We start from the raw sequence: 19,275 nt of genomic DNA, 5'->3' as shown, positions 1-19,275 counted from the left end.
AAAGGAGCCTCCTTCATACGCCAATATTAGAGTAAAAATCAGACTATAGAATTATTCATCATAAATCAGCTGACAAGTGATTACACAGATGTGTGGAGAAGCCAGTCTATTGCTGTATTTCCATTAGGTCTATAGTTTCAATCAGGTACTTGTGAATGAGAATACTGCGTGAGGTCTACTGTTCACAAAACTACTAGTATTTGTGATTTTTTTTATAAATTTTATAACTTACACTATGTTTATCCTCATCTACACCAGTCCAAGGTCTCCCAGGCAGCCAGCTTGGTCCTTTTATCAAAGAACACAATTTGTTTTTCAAGCCTTCATTGCTTTCCATTTGTTTATCAGGTTTTTGTTGTAGAAAATCTGCAAAATCGAGAAAATATCATATAAGTTGAATAAGTTGAGTTAAGTAAGCCTACAGATCGAGTATGATTTATTTCATCAGCAAAGCACAAGTCTCATTAGATTTATAGATTTTTTTGTAGAAAATCTAAGAATCGAGAAAATATGAGATGAAAAGTCGAATAAGGTAAAAGCTGACACATGAAGTAGCCTATCATTTATTCTTTCAATATATCAACAAAAGCACAAGTCTCATATTAGAATATAATATCGGGGCACCGAGCTTCGCTCGTTATTTATTTATTGAATAAATTTTGATAAACCGAACACAATTCTTTAAAATGATTTGGGAAGGACCAACAGGCACAGCCCAAAACTGTTTTTTCCCGAATTTTGATTTATACACTATAAAAATAGTCCAGGAAGTAGGTTATGTTCCATACACTTGAATTCAGGTTCAATTTTCTGTTCAAACATTTGAAAACAAAAAAAATATAATTCAGACTATACACAAACCAAATTGAATAACAAAATAACACTCATTAATCACTTGAAATCGTCAAATAATGATCAACTTTGAAAATTATGATATACTCTAGATTAGGAGGATTATCATGTCATGTCAACAAATCAGATTATGTTGATCAAATCGATTAAAAATTGTCTAGCTAGATAAAGTTTCTCGCTGGTTATTATGATCGCACAACTGGAAATAATTCTGCCTCTCTCCCACACAGCATACGCATCTTCTGTTATCGAGGGACGACGAAACTATCGTCTGTTTTCCAAGGATGAATTATCCTTTCAATGTCGTTCAGCGAGTTTTCCAAAGAATGAGACCTAGTGCAATCGAATCTTTATATCATAAACCTACTATGTTCCAAATTTCGTGAAAATCGTTGGAGCAGTTTTCGAGATCCGTAAAACATAAATAACCAGATATAAAGATAGCCAGATATAAAAATAACCAGATATATACAGAAATTGCTTGCTTAATATAATAGGATTACAATAGGAACACAATTACAAGGAAGAAAAGTCAAGTGGTCTAACTTGGGACAGTTTTCAAATGTGTTTCTGTTTGTTTGGAGTATTAAAAAAATATTACTATTGTATTTTTATGTAACTTAAAAGTGAAAAAAACACTCTTGGTGTGGCGACGACCGTTTCGTGCTGATGTTGCACATTCTCAAGCCAAACAGAAACTGAAGTATTCAGTCATCGCCACACCAAAAAATGTGAGTGTTTTTCACTTTAAAGTTATATAAGAATACAATAGTAATAATATCAGTGAAAACAAGATGGATAACCAACAACCAATTTAATAGTTATTTGTGCAACTAGTGCGCAAAGTTACAGTTTGCTGCACCGAAAGAAACGTTTACGCCCGAGCCATAGGCGAGGGCGGAATGGTTTCTTGAGTGCAGCAGAGGAACTTTGCGCACGTATTTCACATTTAATTTTTCCTACAGTCACCATTGAATATCAAAAGTGGGTCATTATGGGTAAAATTCCCTGATTAAATCCATCGAATGTTTTTCTGTGTGATTTTACTATTAATAAATAAAATTGAATAATGTAGTAGTAATAAATGAATGAAGGGGCGGCTGTCACTCATGTGGTGGCTGTCCTCGTTGTCCTTAATATTATTATAACGTGCACCACAGTCACTGTTACCAACTTAATTTTGATTTTTTTGCACTGGTGCTCCATATAGCCAACTAACTATTTTGCGTTGCCGTGTTGCAAATCTGGAGTGCAGAAAAAATTTTCCCGCAGTAGAGCGGAGAAGTGATTCTTTGCGTTCTGTAATCAGTGCAGCAATGGCCACTTTTCAACGTAACTGTAGGAAAAAAATGGTTTTTTTCTATCAGAGAACTTAGAAGATTTATAATAATCTTAGTACTTTGAATTCATTTACTCATTATCATCAGTATTCTGACTATCTTACATGTTGCCGAAAAAAACCTGGTACTTAGGCTATAACAATGTTGCCTAATTACTATAAAAAATATTCATATCTATGAGAAGTAGGTAATTTTATTGAATTTCAATAAATTCTACTAGATATGATGTTAATTTAGTACATAGTACTCTTCGTCTAATAGGTACTTCTATACTCAATTGGCATTGCATTTTATTTTGTAATAGTATTTACTCATGTTGTAAAACTTGTATTGCTTTTATTGTGTATTTTCTAAGATGTTGTAATTTTATATTTCTGCCAATTAATAATTTTATCATTACCTGTAGAAAGAAAGGATTGAAAGATGGCTGGTTGTAGACAAGGCCGTAGATAATCTCCTGCTCCTTCTTATCCTCTACAAATGTCCCAAATAACCTGTCCCAAATTATTAAACAGCCGCCATAGTTTTTATCCAGACACCATAGCATGCTGCCTGAAACAATAAAAGATCAAAATTATATATTTACTTTCACTTAGAAGACTTCGGGCTGAATTACAGCATTTAATTTGGATTTTCGTATAATAATAATATTGAATGAAAAAGACTAAGAAATTGTCAAAAAACCACTGATTTATTGATAATTAGAAAGACCGGTTTCGGTTATTACACCATTGTCAATCTCTGATAAACTATTCTCTGTTTATCAGAGATTGACAATGGTGTAATAACCGAAACCGGTCTTTCTAATTATCAATAAATCAGTGGTTTTTTGACAATTTCTTAGTCTTTTTCATTCAATATGAATAATTACCACAATATCAACTTCTCAACTACACAAAAAATAATAATAATAATTAATTCATTAGCATTAGAATAATTGCAATATCTCAATAACTTCCATCTGTAAAAGATAAAAATTACACAATTCGATTGAAACTAAACCTGTAAAATTATAAGAAATACGTGTGGAGGAATAATTAAAACATATTTTATCAACAAAATTTTACACAATAAAAATTTTACACAATTTGATTGAAACTAAACCTGCAGAATTATGAGAAATAAGTATGGAGGAATAATTAAAACATATTACATCAACATAATTTAAAATTTTTTATAGGATACAGTTGTTTTCAGCTAACCCTTTCTTTAATGTTTTCAAGTTACAATTATTCACCGAGCGAAGTGAGGTCTTCAAGATTGTAGTAGACGGTTTGGCATTTCTCTTAATGTTTAAATGTTTATATGTTGCGCATTTACGGCGAAACGCGGTAATAGATTTTCATGAAACTTGACAGGTATGTTCCTTTTTAAATTGCGCGTCGACGTATATACAAGGTTTTTGGAAATTTTGCATTTCAATGATAATATATAAGGAAAAAGGAGCCTCCTTCATACGCCAATATTAGAGTGAAAAATATCAGACTATAGAATTATTCATCATTGATCAGCTGTTTAGTGGTCTTTAATACTACCATAGCCACCTCTAATACAAGGCTATAATTTAATGCATGATTGGTGAAAAAGATCAGCTGGTATTTTTTTAAATCTTTTTCACCAATCATGTATTAGATTCTAAGCCTACACTGCGACGTTGCAATATCGTAGGCCGCGGCCTTGTATTAGAGGTGGCTATGATACTACCCGTTAAAAAACATCGAACATCTTGAAAATGTATCTTTCCATCAACGTTGTAGACAGTTGCAGCCAGACCTGATAACAGCGCTCACACTCCGTTCCGGGACGACAAGTCACGGTAAGATAGGACATAGAGCTACCTATATTATTTAGGATTTTTTCTAGACATTTTAAAATGATAAATTGTTTTTTAATTTTTGATTAATTAAATTAAACTACTAGTGATATTATCACTTCCTCACTCATAGCAATGCTGAGGATGAAAGTTGCAATAAGCTAGGTACTTTTAAAAAAATGTATTTTTTTAATCAAATCAAATACTGGAAATTCTGTGTAAAAGAAGGTGAAATACAACTGTAGTATGGACAAATTGAGAAATAGAACCGTTACAATCTGGACCTTCTTCAATGATATGATAATTTCATCTTCAAAACATTGAAGAAAGGGTTCGCTGAAAACAATTATATCCTATGAATACTTTAAAATTCTTTTGATATAATATGATTGAAGATATTAAAGTAGGTATATAGCCTAGAAACAATTTAAAATTTGGTTGGTGTGAAATATTTTATATTATTAAACGAAAATCCAATTAAATTCTGTAATATTCACCCCGAAGACTTCTGCTACTGCAAATATTGACAACAGGGTGAACAGCTAGATGGAAATTCGATGAGCGCTACTATTAAAAAATTATTTGTCAGCCCGGGAAACGAGCCCAGTACCTCCATTGCCGGTCAGGAATGCTTACCCTTACACCAAACTGAAAAATCTCTGGAATATATTTTATATGATTATTTTTCTAACTCAACTGGACTGAACTGTCGCACACATCAATTCTTCATTCATAATCAGGAGCAGCGTCAATATAATACAAACATAACATACAAAGTAGGTAGTAGAAAATAGTCCTATCAACCTCCTATAGATATAGCAAAAATTGATAAACAATAGTCATAAACTCATAGTATGATCTGTAAACTCTTGTAGGGTGTACAGAGACAATGCTATTAAATACTCCTTGAGTTTTATACTAAATTTTTTGATGTTCTTTGTTGACTGTAATTCTAAAGGCAGCATTGTGAAGTATTTCCTCCCCATGCAGTGCGTCTTTTTCTTTAAAAAAATCAAGTTCCAATCTTACGAGTTTATTGAATCCGTTTATTGAATGCATGGAAAATTTGTGTTTTCTAAATATGATGGTTTCTAGATTCATTCCAAACTGCTATGTATTGACACATTATTCCGACGACATGCAGTAAATTATTTTATGTAGAGAAAAATTTTGTTCTCTTACTCACTGGAGCAATTTGAACTGTTGAGAATGAACTCTTGCCGTCCGAAAGTACTCCAGTCAGTGCGTGAACAGAATAATTCTGTTGCAGACAATTATTGTTTATTCACATAAATAATAATTGTCTGCAAGTCTTTGCTTGAAACATTAGGCTGGTCACACACCGATTAGTCAAGACAAGACTAGTCACGTTTAGTCACAATACTTCACATAGTTGCCTATTAATAACTCAATATTTTCAAGTTCTAAGAGTTTATTGAATGTAATCATTCTATTTTATTAGGTTTTTAATCAAATCAAATTCAAAATTTCTAGCTTATTTATTTCTGGACTGAAAAGTGGACTCTAATCAATTCAAGCGGATAGCATAACCTATAATTTTTATTCATTCATAACTCTACCTCCATTGTATTATCATTCATATCATCATCATGACTTAAAATACTTCTAGGTAAAATAATTGAATATAAAGGTAATATAATCTAGGTATATTATCTAGGTAATATAATTGAATGGAATTGCCTTTGTAAAATAATAAATAAAAATATGGATTCATGTCTAATTGCAATGACTAATCAGTGGGTGTTGCGTCATAAGCAGCAATGTGGAGTATTGTGACTAAACTTGTCTGATCATGTCTTGATTAATCGGTGTGGTGTGACCAATCTTAAATGGTGTGTTTTGTATTTTGTTAGGTTGTACGTTTACTACATTTTTCCAGCATTTCAACAATTATTTGTTTTCTAAATCTCCCTCCGATTTCTCTAAAGGCTGAATTTCTATAGCCTACATCCAGTTCATTTTTATCTATTAGCAGCTTACCATGATGCAGTCTGTGGTGTTTAGGTGTGTTGAGAACCCATTCTAGAGGTCCCAAAGATTTGACAGTTTCTGTGTGGATCCAGAACTGGTACATGAGGTTGAACTGTTGGTGGGTTAGGAACTGCGCTGGTGGGACAAACAGGGCCATGGGTAGGTAGAACGCCTGAAAAATTAATAATAAAATCGATTATAATAATAGTTTTGATCAATATTAAAGTATGAAATAGAAGTGTATATAACATCAAAAGTAAATCAACTAAATTCCAATAACACACGAAATAATAATATAATAATGACCTTTGTAGGTCACTTATTTATGTAAAAACTCTCCAGCACCCTGGGAACATTAATAATTAATTATATATAATATATATATATATATATTATATATATATATAATATATATATATATAATATATATATATAATATTATATAATATACATTTATATATATAATATTATATATATATATTATATATATATATATATAAAAGCGAAATGGCACTCACTGACTGACTCACTCACTCACTCACTCACTCACTCACTCACTCACTCGCATAACTAAAAATCTACCGGACCAAAACGTTCAAATTTGGTAGGTATGTTCAGTTGGCCCTTTAGAGGCGCACTAAGAAATCTTTTGGCAATATTTTAACTCTAAGGGTTGTTTTTAAGGGTTTAAATGTTGTCTTTTAGCATGTATATTCTTCTTCTCCCTATCTCTTAATTATAATTGAAATTTCCATATCATATGTTACTATAGAACTACAATCTAGATAGAGTACCTCTTCGAAACAGTTGTTAACTGGCAACTAAATTAATAATTTTGTCAGGTTGGCATTAAGTTTAGTTGATTTTGTTAAGTTGGCACCAAGTTGAAGATTTAAATGCATTTATCGCGGAAAAATTGATTGGGCACTGCTACTTCAATCCTGGGAATATTATATTACTAGCCGTCAGGCTCGCTTCGCTCGCCATATCCGTTTAGCCAGACGTTTAGTCTGGACCCCCGACTGGATTGTCCTAATATAATATGCTAAAAATGAAAAATGCACGCGAGCGAAGCGAGCCTGCTGATCTCATTCTTGGACGATCCAGTCGGGGGTCCAGGGGCGGAGCCCCCTGGCTAGACGGATATGGCGAGCGAAGCGAGCCTAACGGCTAGTACATTGATATAGATACAATATATAATTCTCAATAATTATGAATAATAGGGGAAGGAACAACAAGCTTAAAGCCCACAACTGTTCCTCTCCTAAATTTGGATAGAAGTTGTCCAAAAAAGGTTAATATATAATAATAATACTCTATAATAATTTCATTTCATCTTGAGTAACTATTTCAATTACAAAACAGAATATACCTATAGAGTTGACTATTTTAATCAATCTTTCCAATGATATAATACGCTACGAAAGAACAGTGCTATTTTTATTCTAAGATATGATATGGTACCTACTTCATTGTGTTATCATCTATCATCAAATTAATCATCCATTTTGTACATATACAATTCAATGCAATATTCATCAAAACTTAAGAAGCTTCAAATATGGATCAGTAATTATTATTGAAAGAAAATCCCAATTAAATGCTGTAATTCACCCCGAAGACTTCTGCTACTCCAAATATCAACAACTAGGGTAAACATCTAGATTAAAATTCGATGAGCGCTACTATTCAATTTCCGTATGGCTGTTTACCGTTTTGTCAATATTTGCTGTAGCAGAAGTCTTCGGGGTGATTTACAGCATTTAATTTGGAATTTCGTTTAATAATAATATTGAATCATATTTAAAGCTTCTAAGTGTTGATGAATTTTGCATATATTGCATTGAATTGTATATGTACAAAATGGATGATTAATTTGATGATAGATGATAACACAATTTGATTTGGACAGTATAGTTTAAATTAGAAATGGGACAGTTTTGGGCATGAGCCTGTTGTGCCTATCCTCATGTTAAGTATTTGTAAACAATGTAAATAAATAAATGAATAATAATAATAATTATTTATTTATTAGCATTTTAATAGATTCAATATCTCAGTAATTTCCATCTTTAAATACAACCCCAAAAATATAATATTATAGTATTCTAGAGTAATGTGAATTCATAGAGATATGAATATTCACATAGATAGAATGATGCTTTTTTATCAATATAAGATGATCATCAATCAATATCAATAATTGCAATTTATTGCAAGTGTACCTATTATAACAATACAGGCTGTTGTTTATTCATTCATCATAAGGGAAGTGAAATATTAAAATAAATAGTAAACCGGGATTTGAACATATTAAAATTAATTATTTTCGACAGTTTATTAGGCTTGTCAATAGTCAATTGTTTAATATAAATGAAGGAGTAACAGTACGGTAGTCAATACTAATAGATTTTATAACAATTTTCAACGAGATTTTTTCTATAAGAATGCTTGGAAACTTCGTGTCGGTATTCAAAGCTTATAGTGTTTCATTGACAGTGAAACTTATCAATGATAATATCTCAATAGCAATGACCTACATTTTGGTAATTTATCAAAGCCATTAAAAAAACAAACAAATCTGTTTCCTCAGTTTTGAGCTGTCAATAAGGAAGTAGATAATCAAACAACAAGTTCAGCTTGGATACTAATCTCAGATGAACAACAACAATATTAAAAAAATGTGGGTCACTGATTTTAATTTGAAATAGTCTTGGATTTTACTTTGAATACGGGAGTTAGTTTCAGCTTCTCATGTTCCAAGTATTTCAAATTTTATGAGAGAAGCTTAAAATAGTGAACTCTCTAAATTCATAGAGATATAGAATAATATTACATTATATTTCTTCTAATAGAGGTTAATATTTAGAAGAATATAATTTTGTTCTAGAAAATTATATTCTTCTAAATATTAACCTCTGTAGAACATGAAAAAACTTTATCAGTTAAAAGTAGAAATTAAATTTTTTCTCAAGTTTTTAATTTATTGTGATACATTCTGTGATTTATTTAGAGTATAAAATCAACCTTCAAAATTCAAAATTTTAAATCATCATTCCTGGACCGAAAATCAAGTGACGAAGCAGTGTGTGATTACATAACCTTATCTTTTGAACAACATTAACATTTTATCAAAATTTTTGGAGAGAAATAGTACAGGCTCAGCCTAGTTTTTCCTCCAATGTCATAATTGTATTATGATTATAGTATTTTATACAATAAATGAATGAATGAATGAATGAAAGTAGAACACAGAAGTAAATGACAAATACAAACATGCCTATAGTGAGGTCCACGTTATAATGGCAGTGTTTGATTAGCAATGGTATTGCTATCCTTGTCTATCATTCAACAAAGCGGATAGCGCTATCTCTTTCTCTCTTTGCTCTGTTTCAGATAGTCTTGTAACAATGTAGAATTAATAACTAATTAACAAAATATTTCATCTTAATTATGAAAATTCATCATGGGATTATTGAAAAATGTAACTGCTGCTTGCTTAATAAAATAAAATTGATTATTTTAAACGAGAATGAACCGTTAATATCACATCAATAAACCTGTATCAGCTACCGTCTATAGAAGGCATTGAGAAGACAAAGGATCGGCAACGTTTTTCTCCTATCTTTGGTAGAGAGTTAGTGGGGAGGATATTTTTAATATTCTTTCCGAAGAATGGACATTGATATGTCCAAAGCTCCGCCAATTTATGTAGATGCATAACAATATGATTATTATCTATAGTTATTATGTTACAAATTCCTTTTTCATATCATATACAGTTCAATAATTATTTTCTTAGTCTATATTATGTAAATTCATCTATAATTTTGCTGTATTGTAAGCTATTGTATATAAGTGTATAAGCCAGTATATATTGTAATCTACATAAATAAAGTACTCAATCAATCAATCAATCTCTTCTGCCATTATAACGTGGACCGCACTATATGCAGCCTATATAAAAAAAACTATCTGTTTATTACAATAAACTATTGTTCCTTTATAGAACACTAGAATATTGTCTGAAAATACCACGAATTTATTGAAATTTTTCATGTTTCAACACCTATGCTGTCATCTTCAGTATGAGAATTCAAAACTTGAAATTCTCCTTCCACTAATTGAATCTCAAAATTTTTAAGAAACATTAAAACTCATATCTTCCATTCTACAGTTTTACGCTGGTCCCATATCACTATAGAAATTTCAATTATTGAATATCGAATAATATTTATATTAATAGGATTAAAAGAGCTTGCATATGGGTAATTTTAATTATTGTAATTTTGTGATAAATAAAATATTTTATGAACTTACAAATCCACACCATCCCTGAAGCACAGACTGCCTTAGTCCCACGGTTAGATTGTAGTCTTCAGAGCTGTGATGGACTTGGTGTTGTGCCCAAAATATATGGATTTCTAAAATAAAACATAGAGTAGAAAAGAGAAACACAATGGAATACATTTGTTATGTAAGGCGGGAAGGACTACCGATTATGTAAGGAGGGGAAGAACTATGATAACAAAAAGAGAGAACAGAAATACTAGAACGTTATTTAATTGTTATCTTTCGGTTTAAAATGCTAAATATCAATTTTTTCCATTCCAAAAGAAGATAAAATATAAATAAATAAACAAACACAATATTAAAATTGAATTTATTTATATATTTATTCATTTATTCATAATTTTTACAAAGTAGCACTGATTGGGAGAGAAACTAAGGATACTCCTTGAACTATTTCTCTCCCAAATTTAGATAACATTTTAAAAGTCCGAAATAGGGTTATGGTTTCACTTTTCCAAAATTTAATCCATTCTTACTAAAAAAAAAAACACGAAAACTAAGAATTTTAAATTTTTATGGTTGAAAACAGAATAAAAAACAAAAAATCACACTCAAATCACCATTAATTGACATTAATTTGACAAAAAAATTTAATGGGGAAACTACTCGCTGCTGCTTAAGATGATTCAATCTTTGTGGTTATGAAAATTAAGAACAATGATCTTATCCAGTAGTCACCTACCTTTTGAAGATGGCTTCCCCCTTTGGCATTTACTGGTTTAGTCACGACTTTACAGTTAGTATTTTAGAAAACAAAAATTAACTGAACCAATGAATAGGTTCAGAACCCGTCTCCCTTAATAATACAATTATTTTTAAACTGCCGATATGTGACAGAATAACTGTTAATAAAACGAAACAAAGTCTAGCCTTTTCACTGGATCAGCCGGACTTTACTCACAGTCCTAACGAACGAGCTCTGCCCCAAAAGCTAAATTTTGGGTATTAACCTAATATAAGTTCAGTCAATGCCAAACATGAAGGCCATTTCAAGTACATATTTTTATCTGTCGCACAAACGGCACGTTTGTTATTAGAAACAAGAGAACCTAACGTTAATATTGACAACATATGAATAAACATTTTTCCTGTCGATGACAAAGATTGTTCAAAGACAAAATACTGTTCATTTAACTTTTAATTCAAAAACTCTAAAATCCTGATCTTTATGAGATAAATATATGATTCATATATATTTCCACATATGACCAGGTGACAGTTACAATACACTCAAATGAAGTCATTTCTGATGAATCAATCCTCAAATATTAGGTACTATGAATATAATTCAAATATAATTTTATTGAAGCAATAAATTTGAATAAGTACTATCCAATTATACATAACGTATTATATTATAGTATTATTGAAGCACTATCTCACCATGGCTGGCTCGGTGTACCCAATAATAGCAGAAGTCGACAGCAATGGCCGCTATGTACCAAGTCATAGGAGAATCCCAGGGGAGCTCCATCAGTCTATAGTTCTCGTAAATATATACATAGAGGGCGCTCTCGGCTCCTCTGAACAATAACCTGTAATCAAAAATACATATAAAAACATCTCTACATAAAACTTATACAAATCGAATGGAAACTGGGGTAGGATTTTAGATTCTAGTCCAAAACTGTTCCTTCATAAAATTAAGTAGTCCAGTTCCAAATTCATCATATTATATTAGGCGAGCAGTTTCTGTATATATTTATATGATTATGTGGTTATCTGGTTATCTGTTTATCTGGTTATCTGGTTAAATGGGTATATATTTATGTTCAACGGATCTCGGAAACGGCTTTGACAATTTTCACGAAATTTGGAACATAGTAGGTGTATGATATAAAAATTCGATTGCACTAGGTCTCATCCTTGGGAAAACTCGCTGAACGACATTGAAAGGATAATTCATCCTTGGCTGAAACAGCTATGGATAGTAAAAAAGTGAGTGAGCTAGTGAGTATGTGAAAAATCAAAATATCACATCCCCGAAATTCATAAGCTGACGTACAGCCAGCTGTAAAATATAAACACGATAATTTTAGAGATAATTGTGTTCTGTATATCTATAAATAAAAATAACGAGCGAAGCTCGGTGCCCCGATATTGAATAATTAACATGATACCTCATATCTCTAGAAGCTTTCATTCAACCTGTTTCATTCACAATATTTCCACTATACAATAAATAATTTAACAGGTCTTCTAAAATGTAGAAGTTTTCATTTACATTAACATAATGTATTAACCATTTTCCAATTATTGTCATTGATATCATTTTGAAACAATAGTCTCCCAGTAGTTTCAGTTAAGATTCAAATTCAAATTTTCAAGAAAAGTTTATTCATCAGAAACAATATTACAATACAAATTTGAATAGGTACTATAAAATTTAATAAAATCAAAACAAAGAAGTTTTTATGCATTGAATAATTTCTTAATAGGCATAGATAATTCAATGGATATATTATAATATACACCCCACTATAGGTGATATGTGTTGTCGTATAAGTTATTATTTGCGTGTTGCATGATTGAATTTATAATTTTCCAGAAGCATTTATTTATCATGTTTTATTGACAATAGTTTGACTATAAGATTAAGCATCCATTCAACCATCAACCTTGTTCCATTGACAATACTCTTTCTTTCATCATCATCATCATCATCATTATTGGCTCAACAATCCAGAGCGGATCTTGTCCTCCTCTAACATTTGCCACCATTCTACTCTATCCATGGCAGCACGCCTCCAATTCCTGACCCCAACAACTCTTGCATCTCCGGCAACTGCATCCATCCACCTCAACCTTGGTCTACCAGGAGGTCTTCTACCTTCCATGTTGTAAGCCATTATCTTTTTTGGTGGAAATGACTCATCAGCTCTTACAACATGGCCTGCCCACCTGAGCCTACCTACTCGGATAGGAGCCACCGCATACAATCATGTTGTAAAGATCAAGATTCTTTCTTCTGCACCACACTCCATCCAACAGCACTCCTCCAAAAATTCTGCGGAGAATCTTTCTTTCAAAAATGCTGATCAAGTTCTCATCTGATCTTGTAAGAGTCATACTCTCACTTTACAATCAATACTTTATAATCCACCAGTTCATTATCTATCAGTTACTATAAGCAGTAGGCTAATCTACCTCATCTTCCAGAAGCTTTCATTCAATCTGTATCATTTACAATAATTTCATTATACATGGTGATGGTTTCTTGTTCCATTCCGAGCTGCAATGTATTAACACACTTTCTCCTATGTATTTCACACGACATGCAGTAAATATTTAAGTAAATAATCAAAATGTTTTACTTAATGACTATAGTACTTTTGACCAGCTAGCGATCATCATTTTCAACAGTCAAAACAGTCAACTGTTGGAAATGATCGCTAGCTGGTCGAAACTACTACAGTCAGTAAGTAAACGGATTTGATTATTTACTTAGATATTTGACTGCATGTCGTGTGAAAATATATAGAAAAAGTGTGTTCATTATACAATAAATAATCTACCAGGTCTTCTAAAATCTAGAAGTTTTCATTCATCATAATATTCTCCATCGCCAATGATTTCACTTTAATATGATCAATCGGTAAGCTAATCTACTAGAAGATTAATAGTCTTCTAGAAATTTCCATGTACTATATTTCATTCAAACTATTATAGTAACTTACTATACGGCAAATAATAATCTATCCGGACTTTCAGAAGCTTCCATTCACAAATTTTCCTTGACAATTTCCTACTACAAGGGTGATTAATCATGGAAACAAGTTACGGTACTGTACTAATCTAAATGGTCTTCTAGGAGTTTCCATCTACTATAAAATTCAATTTACAATATTATAGTACTATATACGATAAAAACATCATCACGTCTACTGTCTTTTAGAAGCTTTCATTCACAATATATTTCATTAACAATATTTTACTACTGCAATATGAATAATGGCTACAAAGTACTGTACTAAATCTACCTGGTTTTCTAGAAGTTTCCATCTACTATATTCCATTTACAATATTATAGTACTATACGATAAATAATCATCTATCCGGACTTCTAGAAGCTTCCATTCACAATATTTCATTGACAATATTTTACTACTGCAATGAATAATGGCTACAAAGTACTGTACTAAATCTACCTGGTTTTCTACGAGTTTACATCCACTTTATCCCATTTATAATAATTATAATAGTAGGGTTACTATACGATAAATAATTATTTATCCGGTCTTTTAGAAGCTTTCATTCACAATATTCAATTGACAAATATTTACAACGTGTCCGATAAATCATAGCTACAAACTACAAATTACTGTAGGCCACCTAATAATAATTTGTTACTATAGATTAAACTGTTGCCTTTGACATTTACATAACAGGTCTGCAACTTTGAGTCATTCACTTATTTTAACTGGGCTTCAATATCATAGATGATTCAGCTTCACACTGTCAGTATTAGTTAAATGGGAACCTATTGATGTTGTTTATAGTAAACGCTGCCAGATTGAAATGATTCTCACAACGGCTCATTCAGCTTCATACTGTCAGTATCGGTTAAATGTGCAGCATTGGTGTAACTGCATTAGGAATTCTGACAGAATTAAGTGAATCTCAATGTATTTCATTCAATTATCAACTGTCAGTATTGGTTGAACGGCAAGTATTGGTGTTAGTCTATGAGGAATTCTGTCAGTTTGAAATGAAACTCACCACAGTTCATTCAACTTTTTAAAGGAAACCGGTTCGATCGCTGAAGACAAGTCATGCTCAACAATTAATCCGTCAGTAATTTCCACAAAAGATTTATCAAATTTCAAGTTTTTGCTGAGGTTTTCGAGGCCACAATGTTGCATTTGAGAGTATTTGGTTACAATGGAGAAATCTATCGACAGTCTAGTTTGGTTTGGGAAATGATATCGATGAAATATGAAACTTGAAATTGAAATTAATTGTTGATCTAGTTTGGTTTTGGAAGTGATAAGATAGGGTATCATTATCGAAGGAATAATATATTTATTGATAAGTTATTGGTTCAGGTAGAACAAAACAAAATAGTAGATAATAATTACAATAAATTATATACAGTTTATTTTATCATTTTGGTTCGGTTGCATAAAAGCCTATTAGATTGTAACCGTGATTAAATGCCATGAAAACCAATCAGAGAAGCCTTATTTTCAAGAACGTATTCTCTGATTAGTTCTCCTAGCATTCGATCTGATCTTGATTGAAATTTAACAGGCTTTTGTGTTTCCGGTCCTAGTACTTCAATGATATTATATTGACATATTACTTCCTGTTGTTAGATTATCATAGATTATTCATAGGAAATAGATTAAACCCACCTGCCACACTCTTGGAATATTCCGTGAGATATCGATGTGATCCCGTCGTTCAATCTCATCGTTGGTTTCTTTTTCAACCATAGGATGATGTTTTCTATTAAGATAAAGGCTAGGAAGTAGGGCCATGCCTGTAAAATAATGCAAATTACACATTGAAAAAATGAAAACATTCTTTAATTGGCGGATTAAAACGTGAGGTTGCGGCAAAAATTATGAAAATATTGTTAATGCGAAGCCATTTTGTTGCATCAGCCAATGAGAAGGTGTTATAATGTAGGCGGGGACTCCAACTGACTAGCTCGCTTGTGATTGGTCGAAGCTGTATGACGTAGTAGGTCTCGCAGACGCAGATTGAGTTGAAAGGCGTTTAAAAGAAAGGCGTTCACCAATAGAAAGAAAGGCGTTTAAAAGTTGTGATACAAGTTTCTCTCTGATACAAATATTCTACAATGGAATTGCGTTCTGAAATTTATTACAGATTTATACAGAGTGAGGCATATGTATGGGGAACCCTTCAATAAGTTGGAGACTGTTGTAGATATAATACTGTCACTTTCAGGATAAGTTATTGGTCAAATACTTTACCTTTTGACATACAACTGAATTTCAACCCCTCATGAGGGGATGATTAAAATTTATCAATTATTTCTTTGAAAATCAGCCGCCATTTCGGATACAAGTTTCATAGAACATTTTGGTGATGCCATCTTTCTCGTTTTGAAAAGGCCTTTAAAATGATGTACCACACAATGGGTGTTTATATATAAAATATTCGAGTTACAACCCCTAAGTCACCCCCTTATGAGGGGTTAAATTCAGTGTACGTCAAAAGATAGAGTATTTGACCAATAACTTATCCTGAAAGTTACAGTATTATATCTACAACAGTCTCCAACTTATTGAAGGGTTCCCATACATATGACTCACTCTGTATAATACGATGAAAATGGAATAAATTTAACGGCTATTTACCGAATTTGAACAGTTCCCTCCTTCATTCTACGAATTCTTTCAAATTTTGAAAACTATAATATTAAATGTATAATGCAATAAACATGGATGACGGCTATAGTCACAGAAGTTGAATAATTTCTATGGGTTAATACTAAAGTAGTTAAACATGGATAAATAGTTGAACATTTTAAACATGGTTAATAGTTAAACATGCAATAAACATGGATAACGGCTATAGTCACAGAAGCTGAATAATTTCGACTCTCCTTCTACAGGTTAATAGTTAAACATGGGTAAACAGTTGAACATTTTAAACATGGTTAATAGTTAAACATGCAATAAACATGGATAACGGCTATAGTCACAGAAGCTGAATAATGTCTCCTCTCCTTCTATGGGTTAATAGTTGAACATGGGTAAATAGTTGAACATTTTAAACATGGTTTAACATGGTTAATACTTAAACATGAAATAAACATGGATAACGGCTATTCACAGAAGTTGAATAGTTCCTACTCTCCTTCCATGGGATAATAGTTAAACATGGGTAAATAGTTGAACATTTTAAACATGGTTAATAGTCAAACATGGATAACGGCTATAGTCACAGAAGTTGAATAATTTCGACTCTCCTTCTATGGGTTAATAGTTGAACATGGGTAAATAGTTGAACTCTTTAAACATGGTTAATAGTTGAACATGCAATAAACATGGATAACGGCTATTCAGAGAAGTTGAATAATTCCTTCCCTCTTTCTACGGGTTAATAGTTCATCTCTCTTACTTCTGATAGGTTCTACTCTCCTTCATAGAGTAGACTAGACCTAGACTATTCTTTATTAGAAGTGAGTAAAGTATTTTTTTAGAATAGAATAGCATTTATTGTTTCTCATGAAGAACAGTACAATATTACAAGAAAAACACAACAACGATAACAAGTTATTAGCTAAATTTAGCAAATGCTAAAAATATAACAATGTAAGAATACAAAGAAATATTTCTCAATAATTATTATTATTAAACTAAGATCCAAATTAAATGCTGTAATTCACCCTGAAGACTTCTGCTACTACAAATATTGACAACAGGGTAAACAGCTAGATGGAAATTCGATGAGCACTACACTACAATTCAAAAATATTTGTCATCCCGGGCTGAAAAATAATTTTGAATGAAGCGTTCATCGAATTTCCATCTAGCTTTTTACCCTGTTGTCAATATTGCAGTAGCAGAAGTCTTCGGGGTGATTCACAGCATTTAATTTGGATTTTCGTTTAATTATAAATTAATTCATTAGCATTGAATAATTGCAACATCTCAGTAATTTCCTCTGTAAATATATCTCTTTACACATCGCCATAAATGAAATCATATAATATAACCAAAAGTCAGCATTCGCCACATTTACTGTACTAATACTTCTGCTCAAAAAACTAATATTAAAAATTGAAAAATAATATTTATTTCTATAATATTTTCTCTATTGTCTATAATAATAATATCGAGTGACCTGGCTGGCTCAGGTCTGGTGTCAGAGTTTTCAGGTCGCAACTGATCAATTTCAGGGCCTCTGACATGATCTATTCTCCATGAAGTGTATATGCTATTCATTCAATTTTTTTCTCAATTATTATTTTCTGCTATCAAATGATATAAATTTCTCCATAGAGTAAAGATATCTAATTGAATAGGCCTGAGGAGAAAGGGAACATGTCAAAATTTTTCATTTTTTATGGTTGATCATTTCAACATTTGACATTGTTTACTGTGGGATACATCGATTGGAGTTGAAAGGGAACATGTCAGCATTCTCTTTATACGAGAAACAGATATCGTATTTTTGCTGTACTGGAGTGAAAGGGAACTAGTCATGACACACATGTCTCCTTTCAACGCCGAACATTCGTAAATCAGCTTTTTGTCAGTTGTGATTTTTATGCTATTGTTAGGTTACGTTTGATTCACGCATTGCTTTGAGGTTAGATTGCTTTCGGTTGAGGTGTTTATTGTAAAAGTTGAAGGTGATAATTTATAATATCATTATGAGTAAAAGGAAGTTAACAAAAAACTCAATTTTAAGGGGTGAATCTTATATAAGTACTGGATTAAAATTGTTGTCTTAAAAGAGTTTGCACCCTAATGACAAAAACAATCTTGAAATTATCAATATATGAAATTATCTGTATTTAGTTTTTTCTCTCCCCTGAAAAATTCTGATTTTTGACATGTTCCCTTTCTCTTCACACCGATTCAATTATTATTTGTCTGGATTATTTTCTGCTATAAATGTCGTCTTACCTGCCTGAAAAACGGCGGGACATCCCTGTGGTTCTTGAACGTAGTAGTGGCTGGATCGACTATATAGAAGAGCCTACCCGCTCCCGTCAGCCAATCAGAGCGCAGGATGTTATTGGACGCATGCTCAATCTCCTGCTTCAGAAAGAAGGCCACCGAGAAATTGCCCACGTCAGCTGATTCGTCCACGTCGCACGATTCGCACAGCATTTTACAGCTGGGGGTCTACAGAATTGCTGGAAACGAAAATTGAAAAAAAATTGAAGTTTCCGAAAATTTATCTTTTAAATCTATGATACTACTCTATAACAAAAACACTACA

General features: G+C 31.9%; 1 protein-coding gene across 1 annotated transcript in view; it reads right to left on the bottom strand.

Moving 5' to 3' along the window:
* The window catches only part of LOC111046928 (alkylglycerol monooxygenase), a 40,144-nt gene that overhangs the window by 10,506 nt on the left and 10,363 nt on the right, over positions 1-19,275 (bottom strand). Inside the window, 8 exon segments of the mRNA XM_039434964.1 lie at positions 233-324; positions 327-366; positions 2,593-2,744; positions 6,007-6,169; positions 10,318-10,421; positions 11,734-11,885; positions 15,705-15,832; positions 18,957-19,189. Of these exon segments, the coding sequence (XP_039290898.1) occupies positions 233-324; positions 327-366; positions 2,593-2,744; positions 6,007-6,169; positions 10,318-10,421; positions 11,734-11,885; positions 15,705-15,832; positions 18,957-19,163 (1,038 nt within the window). The 5' untranslated portion in view covers positions 19,164-19,189.

This window comes from Nilaparvata lugens, chromosome 8, assembly GCF_014356525.2.
Source record: "Nilaparvata lugens isolate BPH chromosome 8, ASM1435652v1, whole genome shotgun sequence".
Taxonomy (NCBI): domain Eukaryota; kingdom Metazoa; phylum Arthropoda; class Insecta; order Hemiptera; family Delphacidae; genus Nilaparvata; species Nilaparvata lugens.
Note: the sequence above shows the minus strand (reverse complement) of the source record. Positions and strands in the feature narration are given on the sequence as shown.